The sequence below is a fragment of the Perca fluviatilis genome, chromosome 1 (genome assembly GCF_010015445.1).
Source record: "Perca fluviatilis chromosome 1, GENO_Pfluv_1.0, whole genome shotgun sequence".
Classification (NCBI taxonomy): domain Eukaryota; kingdom Metazoa; phylum Chordata; class Actinopteri; order Perciformes; family Percidae; genus Perca; species Perca fluviatilis.
This window is the reverse complement of record NC_053112.1, coordinates 23,970,693-23,995,777: the sequence shown is the minus strand read 5'-3', so window position 1 is coordinate 23,995,777 and position 25,085 is coordinate 23,970,693. Positions and strand designations below refer to the sequence as shown.

At 42.2% G+C, this 25,085-nt stretch overlaps 1 protein-coding gene across 5 annotated transcripts in view; it reads right to left on the bottom strand.

The window, feature by feature from the left end:
* The window catches only part of nfixa (nuclear factor I/Xa), a 121,551-nt gene that overhangs the window by 58,384 nt on the left and 38,082 nt on the right, over window positions 1-25,085 (bottom strand). For 4 of the 5 annotated variants that reach the window (XM_039795651.1, XM_039795664.1, XM_039795657.1 and 1 more), the window contains one exon: window positions 17,140-17,671. In XM_039795651.1, the coding sequence (XP_039651585.1) occupies window positions 17,140-17,671 (532 nt within the window). Of the gene's footprint in view, window positions 1-17,139; window positions 17,672-18,491; window positions 19,288-25,085 lie in introns of those variants that run through there. The other variant, XM_039795680.1, reaches the window with a different exon arrangement.

The following is a 25,085-nucleotide window of genomic DNA, read 5'->3' as shown; positions in this document are numbered from 1 at the left end:
CTCTCTTTTCATCATTTGAACTTGAATTCTTCAAAGGTGCACTCTCCTCCACGTCTGCATTTATTTCTAGCCGACGGCGGATATAACCTAAGTCCTTGACAAAACATCAAATACTGGTTTAGCATGTGTGTGCATGGCATATGAGTCACTGGATCAGTGTATGTGCGAGTGTGTGTTTTAACATGTTTGTCCAACCAGCAGTAAATGACTCATTCACTCTGCATGTAACTGTACACGCACTTACGTGTGTGTGTGTGTGTGTGTGTGTGTGTCACAGCTGTAAAAACTTATAGCTCTCTGCATTTCAGCTATGCTGTCACGGTCCATTATAAAATTCCTTCTAAAACACGCACGCACACACACACACACAACACACACACACACACACACACACACACACACACACACACACACACACACACACACACACACACACACACAAAAACATTTCTCATTTGAGAACAAGAATATCCCAGTTGGGTAATCATGGCTGTGGAAAAGTGCAGTTAAAAGATACCTAAACTTGGTCTCGATCTTGACCACCATAGTTCTGTGCCGTCAGCTACAGTTACAAAACATTACTTCTTCTGCAGGTGCTGGCAGCATGGAAGTTTCTACAAGTACATACCCCAACTCCAATGAAGTTGGGACGTTGTGTAAAAAAAAGCACACGTGACACGTGCAGAATGTGGCTTGGCATAGTCTTGCTGAAGCAGAGACGTCGAAGAAGACGTTGCTTGGATGGCAGCATATGTTGCTCCAAAACCTGTAAGTACCTTTCAGCATTAATGGTGCCTTCACAAATGTGCAAGTTACCCACGCCATGGGCACTAACATACCCCCATACCATCACAGATGCTGGCTTTTGACCTTTGCTCTGATAACATTCTAGATGGTCCTTTTCCTCTTCGGCCCAGAGGAAATGATGTCCGTGATTTCCAAAAACTATTTGAAATGTGGACTCGTCAGAGCACAGCACACTTTTCCACTTTGCGTCAGTCCATCTCAGATGAGCTCAGTAAACTGTGTTAACTGACAATGGTTTTTTTTCCTGAGCCCACATGGTAATATCATTAACTACGTTTTTAATGCAGTGCCGCCTTAGGGATCAAAGGTCACAGGCATTATATGTTGGTTTTCGGCCTTACGTGCAGAGATTTCTCTAGATTCTCTGAATCTTTTGATGATAATATGGACTGTAGATGATGAAATATCTAAATTCCTTGCAATTGTATGTTGAGAAACGTTCTTAAACTGTTGGACTAATTGGCCACGCAGTTGTTCACAAAGTGGTAAAACTCACCCCATCCTTGCTTGTGAACAACTGAGCCTTTTGGGGATGGTCCTTTTATACCCAATCATGACCAATTAACCTGTTCACCTGTGTAATGTTCCAAACAGGTGGTTTTTGAGCATTCCTAAACTTTCCCAGTCTTTTGTTGCCCCTGTCCCAGCTTTTTGGAACGCGTTCAAATTCAAAATGAGTGAATATCTGCACAAAAAAAAACAATAAACTTAATCAGTTTGAACATTAACTATATTGTCTTTGTAGTGTATTCAATTAAATATAGGTTGAAAAGGATTTGCAAATCATTGTATTCTGTTTTTATTTACATTTTACACAACATCCCAACTTCATTGGAATTGGGGTTTGTACATGTACTGTATGTGTTTGTCTACTGTGCAGTATATCCAATCTTAGTGTGCATTGGCCATTCTGTATGACTGTACTGTATGCATATATGCTCATGCACATATATGACTGCGTGTTTGTGTCTTTGTGTGTATATAAAGCAGCCCTTGACAGCCATTGGGGGCAGCGGTGGCGTGGCCGCAGTGTTTGCCTTGGCAGCGGTTCAGCATTCCACATTCCTCTGCGATATTCAGTACTGTGACCTCAGGAAACCCGCCCTGCAAAGAAGCTCTCGCTCTCTCTTACGTTCCTCTCTCTTTGCAACCTCGCTTTCTTTCTCTCTCTTGCCACCTCCCCACTTCTCTCCGTTTCTCTCTTTCACTCCCTTCCTCTCGATCATTTACTCCGCCCTCTTTTAATATCTGAACTTGGGAAATCATCTGTCAACCCCCCACCCTCCGTTTATTTTCCCTCCTTCCTTCTAAAAGTTTCCCCTTTTTTCTGACAGAGGTCCCCTGACGAGGCACCTTTCTCAGTGCTCCAACTTTGAACATACATCTCGCTGCTGTCACTGAAAATTCACAACACTTCACACTGTCCCGGTCATTCAACGGATCACTCAGATGCATATTTCGCCTTTATTAGGAACTCCTTCTGCATCCACAGTACAGCCAGAGGCCAGAAGGAGTTTTCCCCTGTCTCCCACCCTTTCTTTCCTACTTTCTGTCATTCTTAAGACTTTCATTCCTGCCACTGTAATTGTCATGCACATAAGCTAAAGTATAACTAATACAAGTTAAAGGATGGAATTTATTACATTTGATGAGTCTTTTGTGCTAAGAATGTACAGAAATATTGTTGGTTTCCTGATCACTCCTCCTATAACAAATTTTCTATCTATCTTGTGTGTCAACAGACTTCTCCTCTGACCCCTCCCTCGTGTCTTTGAGACCACGCCCCCATGTCCAAAGAGCCATTTCACCTGAGATGACCCTATGCCCGGGGCAAGGCAGTTCCTCCTCCTCCCTCCCTCCCTCCCTCCCTCCCTCCCTCCCCCTCTTAGCTTGGGCTGTAAACTACTACACATACTTAAAACACATGGCCGCCACACCTGCCACAGAGAGGCAGAAGGCTGAGGGAAAGAAAAAATAAAAGAGAAAGAGGTAGGGTCTGAACTCTATGTGCTAAATATAGTCAGAAAAAGAAAGCTATCAACAGGTGTTGGAAGCCCAAACAAATCTGTTACTGCTTGGTGAAAAGAAAGGCTTTTTAAGGCTGTACATTTACATAACTTCAGACAATAAAAGGAATAACAGACACCCCGATAATACCTTGACTATAACATGAAAGCTATTAAGATAAACCAAGATATAAATCAAAGTCACATAAAAGCTCAATAAAAGACTGATAAATTGTTGTGCTGAGAAAGATTCTTCAGACAGAGTGAGTCAAAATGTGCACTGTGTGGTTGACCCACTTACAGTAGAGCAGAGCGGAGCTGGGGTGAACTGAGGTAAAGGGTGGAGCTGCCAATCAACCCTCTTATGCCCCTTCACTGTGACACTTTCTTATTAATTATTTTAAAAAAAATACACTTTCCCTTTAAACAAAGTCATACAATTACGGAAAAAAAAGAGGAGGGAGAAAGATAAAAAGAAAGCAAAAGATGTCCGAAAGAATGATACGGACTTCGACATAAAATTATGTGGGGCATGTTTGTGTGTGCCTGTGTAGAGATGAGGACAGTATGAATCATCAATTAAAGCTATCCTACATAAACAAGAAAGTAAAGAACATGAAGAAAAAAACAAATAATATTGCGGAACGAATAGTGAGCAAACAATAAGGAAAGAGGACTGAGAACATGTGTATTAATGTTGTAAGGAAGGAAAGAATGTATGTGTGCAAGTTTCAAGACTTAGTGAGCGTATGTGTGTTCTGGAGGTTAAGAGCTTCACCCCTGGACCTCGAAATTAGATAGGGGATTAGCGGGACACATCCGCCACCTGGCATTTTAAGCCCCGCAATTACAACAACAACTTTTAATCAACAACAGCCACACATATGTGTCACATACAGTCAGAACTCAGCAACTCATTCATCTTCTTCCTCATCCTTTTCTCTCTCTCAGGCTGTCATTGGGCTGACCCCGCAATAACACCACATAGAGGGCAGCTGTATGCTAGTTTTTAGGCTGATCACTGTATTAATAAGGATCAGCATGGATTGGGACTTATTAGCAAGGTGCACAAGACAAGGATTTAGCAACCAGAGTGACTTTTACTTGGCACAAGACTAGGAGATAGGATGTGAAGCAGCTGTCGCTAGGCTAGGGGGTAGCATCCCATTAGCACCTGTGCAAGGCATTTACCATCCAAAGAGCATGGCGCTACGCTAGGAGCTACTTGTGATGTGATACCTCATTGATCCCCTGTAAAAATTCTTTACTCTAGTTGCCATGTTCAGGGGGGTCAGAGGTCAAGGTTGGTTACAGAGTAGCACCTCTGGAGCTGGTAGGGAGGTCCTGTTCAAGGCAACTTAAACAGGTTGGGTGCTTGCCGACCACCAGAGCTTTAACCTGCTCTTATTTAAATCCCTGGTGCCAAGGTTAACAACAATTACAACTGAAAATACGTTTCAATGTACTAATTTCACTTTGCTATACTGATTGCACACACACAGATATCAACAGCCTCCAAGGCTTCGGTTGTCACAGTGAAGGGTGGGGGTGTTCAGTCTGTATCAATACGTTGTGCCAAAGAAACAAAAAACAGCTAGCTAGCAACCAAACTAAACACACACAGCAGCCAGGCACCATGAAAGGAAAAGAACTCATGTTCTTTTTCATGCACACCTCCAGTTAAACACTGTAACACACATACACAAAAGTCCTCCTGCGGTTAAAAGGCAGTTCAGACCACAAAATGAGTGTGTGGACAAAAATAATGATCCTATATGGCAGGATTCACTGCCAATATGCTAATAACCAAGACTCATACATGAACAGTATGAAGAAAACACACTTTCCAAACTTCGTTACATATTGTAAAAAAAAATATTCTCTTCATTCTGTGAAACTGTGATTTCAGTAAGCATTGAAGAGAGAATAAATGAAGGAAAGAGAAAACTATTTTAAATCCAAGTGGAGAGAAGGCCAAAATAAAAAATAAAAAACCCAATCAAATGAAAACAAAGGAGGGAACAAAGAGAAAGGGAGCACAGCTCTGCATTTATCCTTTATTAACAAGCAGCTTTTCCATCCAAAGTCTCAGATAGCAATCTACCACAAATTAGGACCAGATTTCTCTAATTGACCATCATGTTGCTTTTAAAGATAAAGCGCCATCTTGATTTAACACTACTTTCTAAGAAGATGACAGCAAAAGCAGGCGAAGCAGAAACAGGAGAGAGGGAAACAGAATGATTAGAGTGAAAGAGAAAATGAACAAGATGAACAGACAAAGCTAAACAGAGAATTTGAGAGGGAGAGGGATACAGAGAGAATAGGAGAGAGGAGGGTAATTGCAGGAAAGGGGGCTCATTAGTCCGTCACTATCCTCAATCTAACCCCCAATTTCAGGTCAGGAGGAACACAGAGAAAGACTAGAGAAAAAAAGAGAAACAAAAAAGGAGGATGGAGCAACTTAATAATATTCCATCTCCTGTTTACGTAGTCTCAAACAATGTAGTCCCAAACTTTTCTCCCTCTGTTCAACTTTCTACCTCTGGCCTCTTTACACTGGCTGGCATCGCTAAGCGTGCACACTGCAACCAGCACCGTCATTGATCACACACCATATCTCCTTACACACCTCGCATGACGAATCCACTGTCTCCCTGCCACAGGCTGAACTCACTTCCACAGGAGTGAGGAAGAAACACTGACTTTGTCTCACAAAGAGAGAGGGGGTTGGGGGGGGGGGAGACTGAGGCAAAGGAGCGGTTTAAAATCGATGAGACCGAACTATCATGGAGACACTCACAATACAAAGTTGTGACTAAACTAAACTTTCTCGTTAATCTGAACCCAAGCTCAGGCAAATTGTACACTGCTACTTTCATCAAGTGGAGACCTACTGTAGCAGTGATTGGCTCATGACCAATTACGGATACTGACTCATAGTTTAAGCAAGCTGGGTGATGAGATATCCATTCCTTCCCTGCAGAGTCAATGTGCTGCCATACCCACCCTCTGTGCAGTTAAGATCTGGAATGTATTGTACAGAGAGCAGCAGACTTTTAGTCAGAGTCTCTGTCGGTTGGAGACAGAGTGCTGCCTAAACTAAACAGGGACTGCGGGTGGAAATTAGCATTTTTTGCTATAACCTGGCACATGACATCTCTTCTTTTATAGACTAATGTTTTTTGTGCTTTGTCCCTGATTAAATAAAGAAATTAAACCGCATTTTGTTCACAATGAAACACCCCTTTAAGCTTCTGATAGTGGGCTGTATTTACCAGGGTTTCTGCAGGTTTCAGCAAGTCAAATTTAAGACTTTTTAAGACCTTTATGAATGAAATTTAAGACCTATATCACAACATCAAGTCAAGTCAAATGTCAGAGTCTGGAAACATCATCTGAAACAATTCCCCGATTTCCTCATTTATATTATAGAACTGGTGTCTAGTCACCGTGTGGAGAACCCAGAGCACCCCCGCTTTTAGTGTTGGCTCTGATCCTAAAGCGACACAGAGGTCACTTATGGGAGTTGCAGTGATGAAGCACAAATAAATGCAAACATGCAAGTGTCCTTTATATTTAGCAAACAATCTGGATCAGACTGGACAACATAATCATTACATTAAGTTTGAGGACTCTGGGGCATTACCGGTTTGTTTTGTTTGTAATTAAACAGGGTGAAGCAGATGACTATACATTCACTTTCATACAGGCAGCCTTACAGCCGTACACAAGCACAGACACTTTGGCGAGAAAAAAGTATTGTATAGAAAAACATAATAAAACCGTAACCCCTCATGAATGAATTTCATCTCTCGTTCAGATTGTGGGTCTACTGATGGTTTTCGGCATCGGTCATACAACCATATTGCCTCAACAGATAAACAGTGCTGTGCACATCAATAATCATGCATTTAAAGATCATACGCATTTTGGCAAGACACGCAGAGCAAAATGTGTGCAGCTGAATATTTACACACCACAGGAGAAAGGCAACGTTCAAAAAACATATACGCTCATATATTATACATTAAAAATGCATCTCTATTCTGTCTTTCTCCCTCTCATTCTCTCCTCTGTTCTCTCATGTGGGAGGCAGCACTGGGCACCCAGCCATGCCACATCAATATGCGTACCGGTGAAACGCTTCCCCTGCTTCCCCCGTGCAGCAGTCGCCGAGGCCTGCAGCAGTGGAAGCGGCAGCTAATGTCACCGGATATGGCAGGTCATGTTAGCTGGTAGTTAGTTAACAGAGGTTAGCAAGCTAGCACTCCCAACGTGGCCGTGGGAGGCCAGAGCCAGACTGGCCTTGTCGTAGCAACCTGCCGCGGCGACAGCCCGTTGACGCAGACAACGCCAGCCAGTGCCACCCTGGAGGCACCTTGGATTCTACCCAGGCAAGGTTCCCTGGGAGCCTTGGTTGCCATGGTGCCAGCCAAATTTGGGTCCAATAAACGTGAGGGGAACGAGCTGTGGGCTATAGGGAGGGGGATTTTGGGGTGGCAAGACAGTGCATAGAGAGAAGAAAAGGGGGGTTCCTGAGTGCTATGGCAACCTTAAAATCAATCCTGTGGTTCTAAAGGAGTCAAATAAAAAAGACCTGTTTAGATAGAAGAGATATCAATGAAAGGACATTAAAATAACATCATTGATAACCCATAAAAGACAGGCAGTAACAGAGAAATTGAGAGAGCATGTGTGCTGGATGCTGCTGATAACCTACACAAAGGGCTTTTAAAAGAGTCTGTTGGCAAGGTGAACGACAAGATGTCTACGGCTCTAAAGTTGGAATCGAAAAGCTCAGCTGTCAGATCAGTCGAGCTCAAATGACAGATGCACATCTCATAAAAGATGTGCTCCTAAACGTTTATCGGCAAGTTAAAAAGGGAGCAAGAATTGTTAACATTCAGCGTGGCACAATTAAACAAAAACGGAATTAAAGCTTTTGAAAGACGCCACTTTGTCTTGGCTTCTCTGCCTTGCTCTTCCAGATGTAGTCTCAGAATTCGCTAAGTGGTTGGAGGGGACTTAACCCTGATCTTTATATTCATAAATTCATCTCCTCTTAATTAAAAAGTTTGCATGGCGGAAATGGACAAAAACTTTATAGCATTTAATGTACACCTGGCTCCCTTGGCCGACCGGCTGACGGGCTGAATTATGAACAGCTGAAGCAGAAAGCGATGCACGGCACCTTGCTGTGGCCAGTTCACCGCGTTGTCCCTGAGAGCCCAAGACTCTGCTCTTTCCAAACTCTCTCTCTCTCTCTCTCTCATAAAAAAGACCTGCTGCTTGGCTCATAAGACTGTAAATCATGCAAAATAGAGCATAGCACTCGGTCTGGAAAAAATAACCATGTATAATGAGCAGACGGAGACATATGCACATATGCACTCTCTCTCTCACACACACACGCACGTCTGTGCATACACGCACATAAGCCTTGCCAAAAGCACACCACCCTCTAAACTGCTTTGTACTAGACACACAACACATACTGTCATCGGCCTATCCCACAAGTCTAACCCCCAAAACACAATCCTTCCCTGAATCCATGCTAGTGATAAAGAACAAACAAAAACACACTTATCTCGACCCCCACCTTACCCCACTCGTTAAGACTGTCCACCTCCCACCTGCTCTGCACCCCCCTCCAAACATGAACACACACACACACACACACACACACACACACACACACACACACACACACACACACACACACACACACACACACCATTCCACTCCAAACTCCTCCTGTTATCTAAACAAGCGGCGTCCTCTCGTCAGCGTCAGTGGGTTCCTTTCTCTGTCTCCTCAGAGAAAAGAGAGACTCTCCTGTTCACAGATGAATGGAGTCTTTTGATGAAGCGCCGAGCCTTGTTTACTGCCACTCCATTTATTTACCGGCCTGTTTTTCAAGATGTCATTGAGGGACACTCTACCAAACACCTCCCACTCGCCTCACCCCCTCCACCTCACCCACCAACCCTCCATCTCCTCCTCTACTTAAATACACCCCCATCCCTTAAACACATATACAGATATACACAATATACACACTACCCCCCAATCCCATGTCGTTCCCTATCCCGTTTCATCCTGCTTTCTTCTTTCCGTCTAGTGTCCTAGATCTGTGTCCAAACTGATTTGAAGCTTACTCGCTTACACAGACGCATGCCAAATGTGATTCTCTGCATTCTGTTGTGCTTCTCAGCTAGCTCGCTCATCACCCCCCCAACCCCCCACACACACACTTTCTGTCTCCTCTTAACTGCTCTCCTTCTCACGGTGTAAGAACCACCAAACGATGCCCCTCATGAAGGTTGTCTCTCAAGAAAAACATGCTGCGAGACAGCTGACATTTTTAACTGAAAAACAACAAAATTTGGTAAAAAAAGAAACTATGTTGTTAATTATTTTAACCAGAAAAAAATAAGTGAATCAAACTTAATCAGTGGTCAAATAAATGTTGACATGAGAAGGCAATACATTTACGCAAAACAAAAGTTAACTAAACTGCAATCGAGCCTCATAGCTCATATGATAATGCTTCTACTGAAAATATATCAAAAAAATTCGAACAGCCTGTGATCCCATGTGAAATGGAAAGATACTGTTAAAAAGGCATGATGCCAGTCTTTGGGAAGATATACCAACCGAATGTCTGGTGGCAAAACATCTTTGCATACTAAATAAAAGAAACAGAGAATTAAAAAAAGAAGAAAAAAAAACTCAGTCAAGGCTCATATCCCATGATGGCCTGCTTTCATGAAAAACAGGGATAATGGTCCTATTGAGCACTAAAATGTTTGTGCCTACAAGTTATTATACATTTTTCTGTTGCAGTAAATAGGAGTCCAGGGTGCTAATGAGGCTAGGGGAGGGCATTCATTTGAACCCTAAAGAGGAATAAAAGAAAAGGGGACCAAGTGAAAGAAAGAAAAGAAAGCGAGGATCAGAGGGAGGAGGTTGGCAGAGACTGTGTATGAAAATTTGGCGTCTTCCATACAGAGATAGCATCGTGCCAAAAACGGCCGACGCCACAACTCCTCACAACTCCTCCTCACTTTCTGATCATCAGCGTTAAACTCGCCCACATAATCATTTCTTTATTCTTCAACCCACATGTGCAAAATAAAATGAAATAGAGGTTGTTGCCTTTCATTTCTAAAATCAGTACTGACCTAACTTTTTATTCAGCAACAAAAACTCAGCAAAGTCACTTATTGTAGGAAAAATAACTCCATGGGGGAAAAACTGAATAAAAACAACAAAAAGAAAAGTAATGGTGCTTTGGATTTAAAACGCAGTATTGTGACTCTCATTTTAGCATGACTATGGCTGTGTGGTGCTGAAGAGCGTTGTTAGCCAGACTTAGCAGCCGATGCCAGGGCCTCGCTGTGAGTGCAGCCCGGTGAATAAGGCATGTTCCCTGGCTGACAGTGAGCATTGGCCACTGCAATCTTTCTCCTCCTGCTCCTCCTCCTCCTCCTCTCTGTCTCTCTGAGGTCGGGAAACCCTCCTGAGTGGGTATATGGTTTTTGGGGACAGACACATTTCATGGTTGGCGCCGCTACAAAAGCCTGAAAAGAGACCCGGCACTGGGAAGACACAGTATTAATACAGACAATACCACCCCCTCGCTGCTTCTGACTCTCTTTTTTCTCAATAACCCCTTTCTTTCCTTTTCTTCACCTCCTTTCTCCCGTTTTTTGCTCTCTAGGTTATTTCCAAATAAAAACTGTAAAAAAAAAAGAAAAAAAGAAAAAAAGAAAGCCCACTCAGCTCAAGTAAAGAATGCAGTTTTTACCATTGCGTGCTTAGCTTAGCTTACACTCATTTTTATTTGACAATCGTTAATGTGTTTTAATGTGTAATTAAATCTTAACAGTAGGTATTAGACCGGGTTCGGCAGTGTGTGAAAACGCCTTTTTTTTCCCTTTAGACAAAATTAGAAACTGCTAAGCATTTATGTAAATACCATTCCACAAATCACATAATTTATTAGATTATAATTTTTTAAATAAAGATAAATGTATTTTGATTAACATAATGTATTTTTGACACATACATTTTAACACATTATATCTGGGCCTAATTATAGATTTAACAAAAAACATTTGGGAACTTTATACCTGACACTGATAAATGTAACGTTTTGTGGATATATAAATTACTACACGAACAAGATAGATGTAAAGGAAAAAAAGGTGTACAGCATTAGTAATGAAGAAACCATGTGCAGTGGCCTACTTCAATTGACACTAAATAAGATTTCTGTCTTTCATCCTGAAGAAGTTCAGAATACAAAGCTGAAGAATATCTACGTCAATTCTTCTGCTTTTCTAACTGTGTGGCATTTACGATGGAGAGCTTTACCTGAGGAGAAACGGGAAAAATCTGACAGCGGACTTCATTCAAAAAGAAAGAGAGGATCAGAGAAAAACTGATAACAGAGGCAAATAGCACAAACTGCCTCATTTGTCTGTTCCACCACGATGATGGCCTCCCGATTTCACTGGAATAATCTGTTTACCTCACATCTCCCAACGCGAAAACTCTTCACACAAAAGGAAACAGATGCGGGTAAACCAGAAATTTTCAGGGGTTTTACTTTCCCCCGAGTCAGACACAGCCAAAGAAACTGAGGCTTATGATCGTTATGTAAAAACCAAAAAAGCAGGGAGCTGTTTCTAGGACAAAGGCACCATATCACAGAGCATGCCAGTTTTTACTGGTCAATTTAATGGGAGACCAAACATAACAACATTGTCTTTGACTCGCTTTTCTCATGTTTTTATTTTTTTTTATTTTCCCTCGAGTCTGCTTGTGTCATCATGGTCTCATGAGATAAATGCAGACCCTGCGGTTTTGGACCGATCTATGTATATCTGTGACACCCCAATGTTAGCCTTGCGTCTGTGTGTGTGTGTGTGTGTGTGTGTTGTGTGTGGTGTGTGTGTGTGTGTGGTGTGTGTGTGTGTGTGTGTGTGTGTGTGTGTGTGAGTGAGTGTGTGTGCACATGTTTTGGAGCGACTGAGCACACAACAGGGCTTTGGCTAGCCCGATACCATTAGCTATCCAAATACACAGACTTTTTTCCAAAGCCAAGAATAATGTGAGAAGACTCCCTTCTCACTCTGTCTCTCTAATGTGACGGGGTTCTCCCTCTATCTTAACCCTTCAGATTTGATATGTAGCCACCTCGACGTGCCCTGGTCGCCAGACAGGAAGACAGAGCCGTGCAAAAAGAAGACGCGGCCCCGGCTAAACAAGACCCATCAGCGAACATTTACTAATGCCAAAGCCGCTCTGCATGTGGAGAGCTTTTCTTAGCCGGCATGGGCCCTGTTCCCACCAAACACAACACAAAAGCCTCAGACCTGACCAACTCCCTCGGTGTCTAGATTTAATTTAATCAAAACTCAATGCTTACTTCACTGCTGAGGGTCATCCTAAGATGTGTACACACACACACACACACACACACACACACACACACACACACACACACACACACAAAAACACTTGCACACAAGAACAGTCCACTCAACCCTTGTGATGTCATGGGAGCCGGAGAAGAGATCCAGGAAGTAATTAAGAACAGATTATTTTCACAGGACAAAAAAAAAAGAAATACTGAGCCACGGAGCAGTGGGAACCTGTGGAGTATCCTGTTAAATTTTAACATGTTGCAAGCCATTCATCATGTCAGCCATGACTGTCAGGATGCCGCTCTTTTTCTCTGTTTCACTATCCTTCTCCTATTCCCCCCCCCCCAAAATCTTTCTCCCACATTTCTGTTCTTTCCACCCAATAAATCCAACAAATCCGGGAGTTTTCCTCTGTGATGAACAAAAGTGTTTTTTTTATTTGTGAATCCTTCCTGTGGTCAGTAAGTTGGCCGGTGGGCTGGCTGTAGGCGCTAGGGTTTCTCTGGGCTTTCTCACAGCGCCGTCCAAGGCATGACTATTGCTATAGCAGGAGGGAGGCGGGATCTGGCACCGTGGAGCGTGGAGCGTGGAGCGTGGAGCGGTCATGGCAGAAATGGCACGGCGAGCACATTTCACACCTCCCTCGGAGTGACTGCAAATTTCCTGTACTGAACTTTTGATTGGAAACACATTTGAAACATCTTTTCATGATCACACTTACTGCGTACAAAAGAAAGAAAAGCGAGAGAAAAAAAAGAAAGCAGTAAGAATGAGGTCCAAAATATGACTAAGTGCGCTGAGCTAACTTTGGACCTCACAAATGGGATCTTTTTTTCTTTTTTTAACCTTTTCTTTTTCCAACCTTGAATAAATCACAAATGTGCTGAGTTTAAACTAAAACAGCACAAAGATTATAAATTAAATAGTCCACTGAACACTATGAGAGGCAGCTAAATGATATCTCCTCAGGCGGCGTACAAGTGGACCCACCTATGCAGCAGTTACACTAACAGAAGTGAGCTAGTACTGTGAACTAAGCCTATCCAACACACTCCATTCATAAGTTATCAAAGGGACCCTGCCAGTGTGTGGTGCTCTGGCAGACCTGTGGCTCTTCCAGACCACTATCTCCATTATATACCAGTGAATCACACTCAATAAAACAAAAATAATGACCAACTCATTGTATTGTACTGTACCACAACCACTCTTCCCCTCTCCTCTATTCTCCGCCAGTATTTCAGTTACAATGTTTAAAGGCACATTGCTCTGTCTGGTTTGTTGCCCTTTATCTGAGGTGCCTGAAAAACGGGGGAGATGGTTGTGTATTGTGGCAGCGTGATATGATCTGTTACGGCGGCAGTGTGTTATGCTCCGTAACAGAGAGGATCTCAAAGGCTGGCTGGAGAACAGCCTGAGAAAGCCTGACGGCAAGCCCAGAGATTCCCTGTGGCAGCTTTTGCCACTCTCTCATAAACAAAACACAAGACGTCTTTCTCTTCTTCCCACACCAACGGGGCTCAGGCGCTGCCAAACGGAACAATCACTACTGCAGCCTCTTCTTCTATCTAACGCGCTCGTGTGCTCTCTCTCTCTCTCTCTCTCCTCTCTCTCTCTTACAATATAAACAAAAGAGATCAGCAGAGGCTTTACCTCTGTGAGAGCAACAATGATGGCGATGTTGAAGGAGACAAGACAAAAGTGTGTACGGGATCAAAGAGGAGCGAGGAAGACAGAGATGCTAAAGACCGACAAAATGCAAACCAAACAAAAACAAACAATAAGCACATCTTGTCATTCATTGCGCGACTAAGGCAAAACATGTAACCGCTCATCACTGTAACAGTGAAATGTGACAGATGAATGCCAGGCCTTCACGCCGGTTTGCTCATAAATACGCATTTACAACTTAAAAGCAAACGAGAGCCTAGTGTGGTAACAGCGGCGACCTTATGACAGGTTTAACAGTTGGTTGCCCTTTTGTCTCTCTCGCTGTCCGTAGACCCCAAAGCATATCTCCAACCAGGACTTAAACTGAGCACGGGTTCTGGACGAAGATAAAAGTACCAAGGCACACCGTGTTAGCCAGATAAGATAAGAGAGAGCACACAGTAAGTCCATATTATGAATGGGCAGCCCACTGGGCAGCCACTCAAGGCAGCAATGTGTTTTACTGTACTGCTGTAAACCAAAGTACTGTAGCAACGAGTGCACGGCGACACACTGGAAAGCCAACAATGTCAGAAGAGGTAGAGAAAATCAGTCTAGACATTCAGAGTTTGTGTGTAGTTTCACAGTAGGTGTAAAAAAATTAAATACAACATTTAAATGTTTTCTCACTGCAAACCTCCCCCAATGATATACAGACAATTGTAGCCACCATCACTCAGTAGTTTTTATTTTAAAAAAAAGTCTTCATGCCACTTATAGTAGTATATATATAGTATAATACCACAAATAAAATATTTCAAGCTTTTAAGTGGGTTTTATTTCCGTATCCAGCATAATAGGAGAACAATTTTGCCCTCTCAATAAGTTTTGAAAATGTTGTATGTCTAAATAAACTTAGACCTACATAATTGCTTTAAATATATGTATTAAAATACCAAACACATTAATAATAACTTCCCTTCCAAAACCAAATATACAAGGGTATGGCAACGTCTTTCTAGATTAGGTGTATTATTTAATTTACAAACATTCTTTCTTGAGTTAAGATTAAACAAGAATAACACTATAATTTAGTGTAGTTTGAGAGTATAATTTACAAGACAAATTGCATTTAACAGTGCTGTACATGTATTAATAAACTGAGCAAAAACAGGCTCTGCAGATAGGTTTTCTAAATCCCAAAATGCGACTCACTGACCCAGAATCCACCATACGTCATTATAAAAACACTTTTCTTTTTTACAGCATTGTCTCAGGTATTGTGCAATAACAGAATAAGTAAACATTTTAAATTAAACAATCATTTTTGAGAGAGCATATATCAGAAAAAAAGTCACTAAAATAGTAAGACAGATTTCCTCAGTCAACGTCAGGACTGCCCGCTACCTATGGTTTATCACCGCCACAGACAAACCAACAAACTGGAGCTGATGCCAGGATTTGGCTCGGGCCGTGTGAGGTGTTTGGCCTGGACCAAGATTTTGTGTGTGTCAGAGAGAGAGAGGGAGCACGCGAGAGAAGGAGAGAGAGAGAGAGAGACTAAGGGATAGCTGTGATAGCATTTGGCTTTACTCATGTTAGCGGCTACCGTAAGAGTTCTGCCTAGGATATGCTATATATATATATATGTGCCTGTGTGTGTGTGAAGCTGGTTGAGTCACTGTTTGAAATTTTCTGAAAATTCCAGCTGAGATAATATTAGGTCATGAGCGTGTGTTTGTATGTACAGTATATATAGCCAGCAAATGGTGAAGTAGTGTGTATTTGGAGGATTTGGCTGTGAAATGTGTTTCGTGTGTGTGTGCGTGTGTGTGTGTGTGTGGGGGGGTTTCAATACGGGGAAAAAACTATAACACAGCCAGTGTTTTGGCTGTGTGTGTAGAGTATGCGCACTGGAAGCTACAGCGATGTTTGGCCGAGTGCGATGGTGGCTAAGATACAACAATGTTTGGCTGTATCAAACTGTATCTATGATAGTCCTTGGCCTAGTGCGCGTGATGTGTGGGTGTGTGTACGCAATCGTGACTAAAACTGTGTTTGGCTTCATGTGTGAAAGTGCGCTACAAAGATGACAGAGTTGTTTTTCTTTTTTTAAATCAAATGTGTGTATCTTTTTTTAGCTGTGTTTGTATGTGTGTATGGGTGTGAAGGTGGCTGCAATAGTACTGGCTGTCTGTGAGCACTGGCAAATTGTGTGTGTTTGTTTGGCAGCCAGGTCCAACGTGGTGCTAGCGTTCAGGCAGACGGTGAAGGTGGCAGCAGCCTGCGGCCTGAGAGCAGGAGACTCGCGGCTCGGCTCTGCTCTCACACACACACACACACACACACACTCTCTGGGCTGTGGCCAAATGACGGTCCCTGGCTACAATGGCCTTATCGTGGCACATACACTTCGACAGACTGAGTACAATCTTATAAACAGCGACTCTCACTCATCGTACAAAAACACAAGATTTGACTGTGGTGATCGTCTCATAGAAAACACTCACACACACACACACACACACAGGCATGCAAATTCCTTCCTATAAAAAACACAAAATACATGCTCATATGAAGCCGCAAATGCCTTGCTCAGAAAAATGAACTCGTACTTGCCAGAGCACGCTGGCTGAATGCCCTTGAACACACACACACACACACACACACACACACACACACACACACACACACACACACACACACACACACACTCACATATTCTTTTTTATCACTGTTGATAATATGTTGTCATGTACAGTAATCAAACACTAAGGAACACAAGAAAAGAAGGAAAATACGAAAAAGACAAAAGCAAAACTATGTGCCTTTTGCTAAGAAAACAAAAGCAAGAAGGTATATTCATTACGTTTCTCAGAGGTACATGTTTTAGTTATTTATTTAAAAGAATATTGTTAAATAAGAACTTTCCTAAATTCACAATTTTTATATAATAATATTAGAAAGCTTAATTATAATCAAAATGCTTTCCTACATTTCAAACACCTTTTAAGTGTATTTCTGAAACTTGGTTTATCTTTATGTATTTTATTTCTGTCAATCCCTTTTTAATTTATTATGTGTCATACAAGCAAGTGTTTCTGTTATAGGTGTGTTTTTGTGTATGCACGTCTGTGATTATGCAAATGTTTGTACATCTAAATGCCCATGCACACGGGCATGTATGACGAGTGTTTATGTGTTGGCATCCCTCTTTTTAGTGTCTAGTGTCCACATACCTGGCGTGTGGACGAAGTAGGCCAGGTAGAGGTCCAGCTCCTTGACGGACACTCCGATGTGGTGTGGCTGGACACACAGGCCAGGGTTGGTGCACTGTGGTGACTTGACCAGCCGTTCGCCGTCCGTGCTCTCCAGGGGGCTGCCCTTGAACAGGATGACCATCACCAGGTCCAGCCGCCACACCTTGTCGGCCTGGCGCAGGCAGTCGATGCGACGGATCTTGCCCTTCTGGTCAGGGTTGGACAGCACGCAGCAGGGGGGCTTTTTCCCCGTGATGGTGAGCACAAAGTCCTCACGGAACTCAGGCCGGATGTCCTTGCGGAGCTTGGCCAGCAGGCGTGAGGCCCACTTCTGCTTGATCTCTGGCTTCTCCCCCAGCAGCTCATCCTTCACTGCGCGCTCTTCCTCCTTGGACATGCGCTTTTCGTGCTTCTTGAAGTATTTGCGCTTGCGGGCCTGCAGGTTGAACCAGGTGTAGGCGAAGGCGCGGACATGGGGCAGCAGGGCCTCGATGAAGGGGTGGAATTCATCCTGGATGAGGGAGGAGGAAGGGGGGAGGGTGGAGGAGGAGAGGGAGGGGGGGGGGAAGCAGGAGGAGGCAGTGGAGAGAGAGGGGGAGAATGGGGGAGAGAAGGATGGGGAGAGAGGGAGTGGGGGTGAGGAAGGGAAGAAAGAAGAGAGGCAGTTAGCACCGGCACGCAGCATGGAGAAGCGGCGCCTGCTCTGTGTGAGCGGAGGGAGAGAATGAGCGAGAGGTGCCGAGAGAGAGAGAGAGAGAGAGAGAGAGAGAGAGAGAGAGAGAGAGAGAGAGAGAGAGAGAGATGCTATACACTCTACCTTAACACCTAACACAAACGCATCATGTTGAAGGACACACTTTACAAAACACTGAACAACACAATACTGAAAGACTAAAAGGTAAAAGATGAGAAGGGGAAATTAAGTATCTACTGTGAGATTTTCTTCAAATATTAGTGTAAACATTTATGTGCCCGCCTATATAAATACACGTGTTAGTTATAAATACAAATATTGTCAGACTTGCATTTACCCATTACAAAACTACAACAAAAACATTTAATATTAATTCTTGAAAACATTATTTCTAAATCTGTAAAGAAAAAAAGTAAAAATGTGTAGAATTTATAAAATGACTAATGCATACAACAATAAAATAATTTAAGAGAACTCAGGACCAAATTATAATTATTAAAATTAAACATGAAATATTTGTCCATAAATAACATAACTGCGTCCCACTCGGAATTAGCAAATAGCAGTCGCTATCAAAAAAAAAAAAAACGTGAATGAAAAGAAGATAAAATAAATAATAGAATAACATGGTATTTACCATTTTGCTCTCTCATCATAAATTCACCCGCCGATTGCAAAGAAACTTAAAATGCACCACGAGGACAACAACTGGATTGTTGAATCCAAAGGCACTGAAGTAATGCTGCGTATATTGGAAAACAAAAGACTGAAGGGAAAAAATTAAGAAAAAGAGAAGCTGAGAAACTGTCCAATAAAATCAGCAGGGGGGAAAAAAGCTGAGAAAGAGGAGACAGGCCAAGGGGGCGCAGTGTAATACCAGCACAGGAACACAGGAGGTACTGTAGCAGGAGCTGCAGGAGAGGTGCTGATCAGGAGCACAACAGAAGGAGAGTGTAGAGAAGTTCAGCAATCTCTCCAAAAGAGCTGGACGTGCACGAACAAAACAAAATAGATATTGCCGCAAAAAGGATAAAATTGTCAAAAACGTAAACAAGCCTCTTTCTTCGTTCTACAAAATTATGTAGAAAAAAAATATCTTGACGAAAAAACAACAACAAAAAAACGCTTGGCAAAGCGGCGCGTGCTATTGGTTCAATTCTGTGGGATCTGCATAAGACTCACAAAAAGGGAGAGAGAGAGCTGGACAAGGGGGGTGCGGACAGAGGAGAAGAAGAAGAAGAAAAAAAACAAAAAAACAAGAGGACCGAATCAATGTTGGAAGAGTGTGCACGACCGCTGGCAAACCCGAGTGCAGCTTCTTTTTTCCCCCTCTTTCTCTCCAACTCTGTCTCTCTCTTCCTCTCCACTTTCCTTCTCTAACCATTGACTGAGTCTGTGCCAACATGCACAGGGCCCACCTATTTGGCACACAGTCTCAAACAGCCCAGCCAATACGCACGCTCCCACCGCTGAAAGGGAGGGAAGAGAGAGATGGCAGAGGGAGAAGCAAAGCGGTGGGAGGGGGATGGGGAGGGGGGGTTGGTAGTTGGTAGTGGGTGGGGGGACTGTGTGTGGTGCAGGCAGAAGGCACGTCATTAGCCAAATAGACAAGTTCCAATCTATTGCAAAGGCAAAGTCCAGAGGATATTAATTTTACATGCATCCAATCCAGACAGCAGCCGCCTTCTAAAGCCCTCCTACGTCCTCCAACCTCCCTTCATCGGCTTCGTCACCAGCGTGGTCACAGCCATCCCAACAAACCAACTCGCTCTCCAACTGCACCTCCCCCCCCCACCCTCCAGAAAAACCCCCTCTCTCTCTCTCTCTGCTCGCGTTACACCACCCTGGCATGGGATGGCATGAGAAAACACAGGCCCAAAATCCCACTAGACCCTGAGACCAGCAGCTGCTCCTGGATTTACCACACAAACAAAGAGAGGAGGAGGAAGAAAATGCCCGTTACCCCCCCAACAAAAAATACCATCCAAAAACATGCTCTCCTGTTTCAAAATGCACTCTCACATCCAAACTGGCCCCTTCTCTTCTCTTTTTTTGATAGTTCCACTTTAAAAGCCCCAACAGCGCAGACACAGAAACACATTAAAAGTTTCTGTTACCAAATTAGAGAGCAATCTGATTTGTGGGTGAGAGACAGGATTCATTGGACAATGACGGCTATAAATGCTGTGGTGGACAGCTTCATGTAAGTAGCCTATGTTAAGCTGTTTAACAAGGCAAGGCAAGCGGATAATAAAACTGTCTAAAACAGGCTATACCGCTTCCCTGTTATTCACAAAACTTAATCTAATGCTTTCAGATTCAGATTTGCTGGTCTTTGTAATAGCGAAAAGAATTATAGTTTCCTACTGCAGCCGGTAAATTGTCCATATTTTCATCGTGTTGCATTATGAAGTACACAATGACACATGATTGTGATTGAACAGCAGCAGAAAGTGAGGGAGCACAGGGCTGTATAGCTGCGCTGGCAAGCTCATTGTCTCATTCTCATTGGCTGACCCACATGACCTCAGAGGGACAAGCTGTGCCCAGTGCACCATGGGAGAAATATTTGAGAGACAAAGGCTCTCACCAAGGATCAATTCAACACAATCTAATGTATGCATGAAATACAGAAATATAATACATATGTTAGAAGTGCATTTAAATGTCATACTTCCAAATTACAAAAAGTAAACACATTTTCTCATTTATACTTTCCAAATTAGTCCATGGGGCTCATAGGAATTATAAAGAGATTGTTAAAACTGGAATCTCTGCAATGGGCAGCCGCAAAAAGCTAACTTGTCATGTGGCAAAGTTGAGGGCCCGGCCATTTGATTGTGGGTTGAAGCCCCCTGCTGTGCAATGGGACAGGCTGTCTGTGTGAACGCCCTACAAAAGGCCAGAGTACTGTGGTTGGCTCCCAGGACCATCAGATTTAGCCTGGCCTGCTCCCTCTGTCAGTGTCTGACAGAGGAGCCGCAGCCTGGATGACTGGCTGGTCCACTGACTGGCTGGCAAGCTGGCTGTTAGGTTGGCTGAGAGGCTACATGACTGGCTGGGTGAATGACTGGTTGGCTAACCGGGTGGGTAGCTAGCTGGCTAGCTGACTGCCTGGCTGGCTGACTGGCTCGTCACTGCTACTGCTGGGGGGGGGGGTGCAGACCCCATCTGGACCGGGCCGTGCCGGGCTGGGTGCCGATTGTTCATGCTAACATACGCCTGCCTCACACAGCCACACTGAACACGTGAAAAATGTGGGAATGAGAGAAGATGGCGGAGGCAAATTTTAAAAAAAATACGGGCAAAAGGAACATGAGAAGAGGATGTGTGTTTTTGTTTTTAAGAATAATGACAAAGGTGTGCTTGTTGCTTATTTGAAAAGACTGAAGGGATCTAGACTTTTTGATGAATGGGCCGCAGAAAAAGAAAAGGAGTGATATGTGCCAAGTATTGCAGTCACTTCCTGTAATATCATCATGCCATTACTGACGGCAAAACGATAATAACCAAGATTACTATCAGGGAAATCCAAACCTGCCCTTTTGTCCATTCTAACTATAGCAACATATTTTCTTTTGTAGTTCCAGCCCTGCAACATTTTTTCAGTAAAATAACTCTTCTTAACTCATAAAGAGGATAACAAAACGGACAGAAACCTATTATAAGACAACAAATAAACCCATATTATTAAGCAAATAGTATTTGTATGAAATATGTAATCCTTCAAAAAAAATCCCCTCTTTTTAAAATCACTTAGTTAAATCCATTGCCAGGCGTATTATGATCATAAATTGGACCAAATACAAAATTATACACAATAGCACAACACAGGCATTGGAGGTCTGTGCACAATTTGCAGTTAAGGAAAGATCTTTTATGATTTGGGCCAAGAAAAGGTTGTGTGGCACCCTACTATTTAATGTGTCCATTTAATTGTGACATTTTCAAACCCACATTTCCTTCGGCTCATTAGAGAGGGTTTCTCCTGTTTGCCCAGAGTTCTTCGGGGCAGAACGAAGGGTGGCAGGTTGTCGGGCCTTGGCCACTGGACTCATTAGGTATCTACTCTGCAATAATTTGAGGGAGAGCTCATCTTATCTCTGTATGCCATGCTCTGTCTTTTAGAAAACGACGACCTTTGTTCGCCAGGCTGGGCAAAACAATCTCCCCTCCTGCCCTGTCGGGTTACAACTCAGGAGTGCAGGAGAGACATGAAAACCACCTCTGGTTTTATTAACAAGGCCAAGCTCGGAGCAGCAGCAACTGCCAAAAACACAAGACAAAGAAAACCCATAACATCTGAAATTGTTGTATTGAAGATTTTGATGGTATTAAACAACAAAACAGATTTTTTTTTTTTTAAAACAGTGCTTGGTGAAAATTCACCCATTACACCTTTTGCCATGTATGCATGGCTGGCTGGTAAGAATACCCTAAATCTCCTACAGCTAAAACACATGAATTGAGTCATAAAAATGAATAAGTAAAATGGCACCAAATCCAGGTTTAAAGCACAAGGCAGGTCCTATCGGAAGACACTAAAAGTCTTTTAGCCTCAAACGGCCTGCACCGTGCGTCTCTACGTTTTGTTAAACAATTTAAAAATCAATATTCACACCTTGAAAAGAAAGAAACCTACCTCGGCCACCGGTAAATAATAATCTCCCCAACACCGGTGTCACCTTAGTTTTAACGGCTAATAACGGCTGTTTTTTCTCCGCCCGTTAACCTGAACGGACTGCGTGCTTGACCTCCGTCCGTCCGTCTGCTTGTAAGTAACCCATTGTATTTTACGCTTGTTAAAACCAAACACACAATATGTCTCGTTCTTCATAGTACAACGGCTCTTAATACCAAATATGTTCAAATGAATCTAAAGCTCCTCTTCCCCACGGATAGAAAACTGAACTTGAGCTTTGCCAGCGCCCAGCTCTGGCTCTCAGCTTCAGTTTCGTGCGGCCTACGTTAAACACAAAGGGTCAAAATTAATATTAAAAGTCGAAATGGAAATAAAAGTAGGTGGATGATGTGTCGTAGTAGAAATAACAGGCTGAGTAAAAACAGTGTATGACCTCAGTGAAGACAAACATTCGCCATAGTAAAGACTATGTTACTTTTGCACAAACGCAATTATACAGTTAAACCCACATAAACTATTGCAGGCGTATTTAATGTAGCCTATTTAACGTTTTTTTTTTTTTTTTACATGTTTAGATAGACACCTTTGTGCAAATAAAAAGGGGACTTTTAGTTCCTGTCTGTGGGCTATTTTTGCATAAAACTAATTTTAACAACCGTAACTTGGGCCTGTTTCTCACAATGTTGTCAACAGCTCTAAAAAGCAATTACCTGAGATGAATTTGTGGTATTAATCTTGGATATGCAAATGAATGCCAAAGGGCTGACATCTGAATAGGACACGTGGAAATAAAGATCCGGTCACACATTAATTTGATGCCACATCCTACAGTGTGAGGACGCCTTGGTTGGGAGTCAACAGGCATTACATGTGATCTCCCTGGGCTGCTGACAGATTTCAGGCATTTGGCATTAGGCTATCTAACAATATAAAGGTCACTTATTTATTTTGTATTCCTTTTTACTGATGAAATTGAATTTAAAAATAAATAAGAGTAGAAGTAATAAATCAAAACAGAATAGAAAATAAAGTCCAGCCTCATCATATAGGCTAGCCTTACAACCGGTCTCCTGTTAATTATATTAATAAATGCACCCCATTCATATTTCCTATTGATATTATAGCCACCAACATGACCTAATTAATCTAAATTCCATAAAGATTGTGGTTTGAACTAGTTGGTTTAAAAAATTATTATTATTATTATTATTATTATTATTATTGTAATATCTTACAAACAAAACTTAGAATACATTTTAAAACCTATAAACAATTACAACAGTGAATTAATGAATACCAATATCCTGCAAAATCTATTTGAAATGTGTTTTTAAAACAAAGGGACCATATTTATTTGAAATTCTAACTCATGCATACATTTGATCAAACTTTGAATTTTTTCAGCTTAATATGAAAATTCAGAACATTTAGGCATTATCATTTCAAATTGTCCTTGTAAATACATGTTCATAAATATGAATTCTATTACATTTATCAAATATTTTCTAATAATAAATTAATTCAACCATATATTTGCTGGAAGAATAGGAAACATCGGGACATATTAGCCTTTTCCTCTTTCAGCATTTTATTTTAGCAACATTTCTTCGTAAAAACGAATTTTAAAGAGAAAAGCTACACTTAATTATTTTTAAATGCTACAAGGAAGTAACGGAAGGTCAGATTTTTCTGATGAAATTATATTTGACTCACACACAAGTCTTTTGTTAACTTTACACAGGACGATCCTGTAAGGCTAGGACAAACATACACACGCACACACACACACACACACCCACAAAGCTGATGAAGGTTACAACGTGTTAGGACGTGTCACGGCAGGAATTTAACTTTGACATCTGCTGTGTGAAATTGCATATTGACAAGTACTGCAGGAGTACTGGTGATGTAAAGGAAAGACATGAGATATCTGAGCTATTTTCCGTGTGTGTGTGTGTGTGTGTGTGTGTGTGTGTGTGTGTGTGTGTGTTGACCCCTCGAGATGGTCTGGAATAATTTGGTTAAAGTTTCTTGAGCTGTTTGTGCTTATATAAATCATTTTTTTTAATTTTTAATTTGCCTCATTAGTCTAAACTTTACATAAAACATTTTTGTAGTAGTAGTAGTAGTAGTACAGGCATAATGCTATTTATGTCCATTATGTATAAAAAAGAAAAAGGAAGTAGAAGAGAAAAAAGTTGCTTTTGGGTTGAGCAAAGTTTCCATATTTTTATTACAGGAGTGCAGGACAAATGAGGTGTGCAGGCCTGACTAGTGGTGAGTAACAGCCTGCCATTAAGAGGTGATGGGTTAGTAACCTCACAATCCTCTGGGATATAAAATAATTACGGACAAGTTGACGTAAATTACTACTATTTCCTTGGAAACTCTCATGAGACAGAAAAAATAAGTGTCCTTTTTTTCTTCCTCTTTCATTCACTTATTCTATTTTCAAGCCCACACACATGCACAGGCCCACATTATTCTTCTTAAAAATGTCCTTCTTAACTTCTCATCAATGCCAGTCCTTCTATTTCCATCCAGCTCAAAACCTTTTCATCCATTCATCTACTCCCTGGAAGAGGAAAA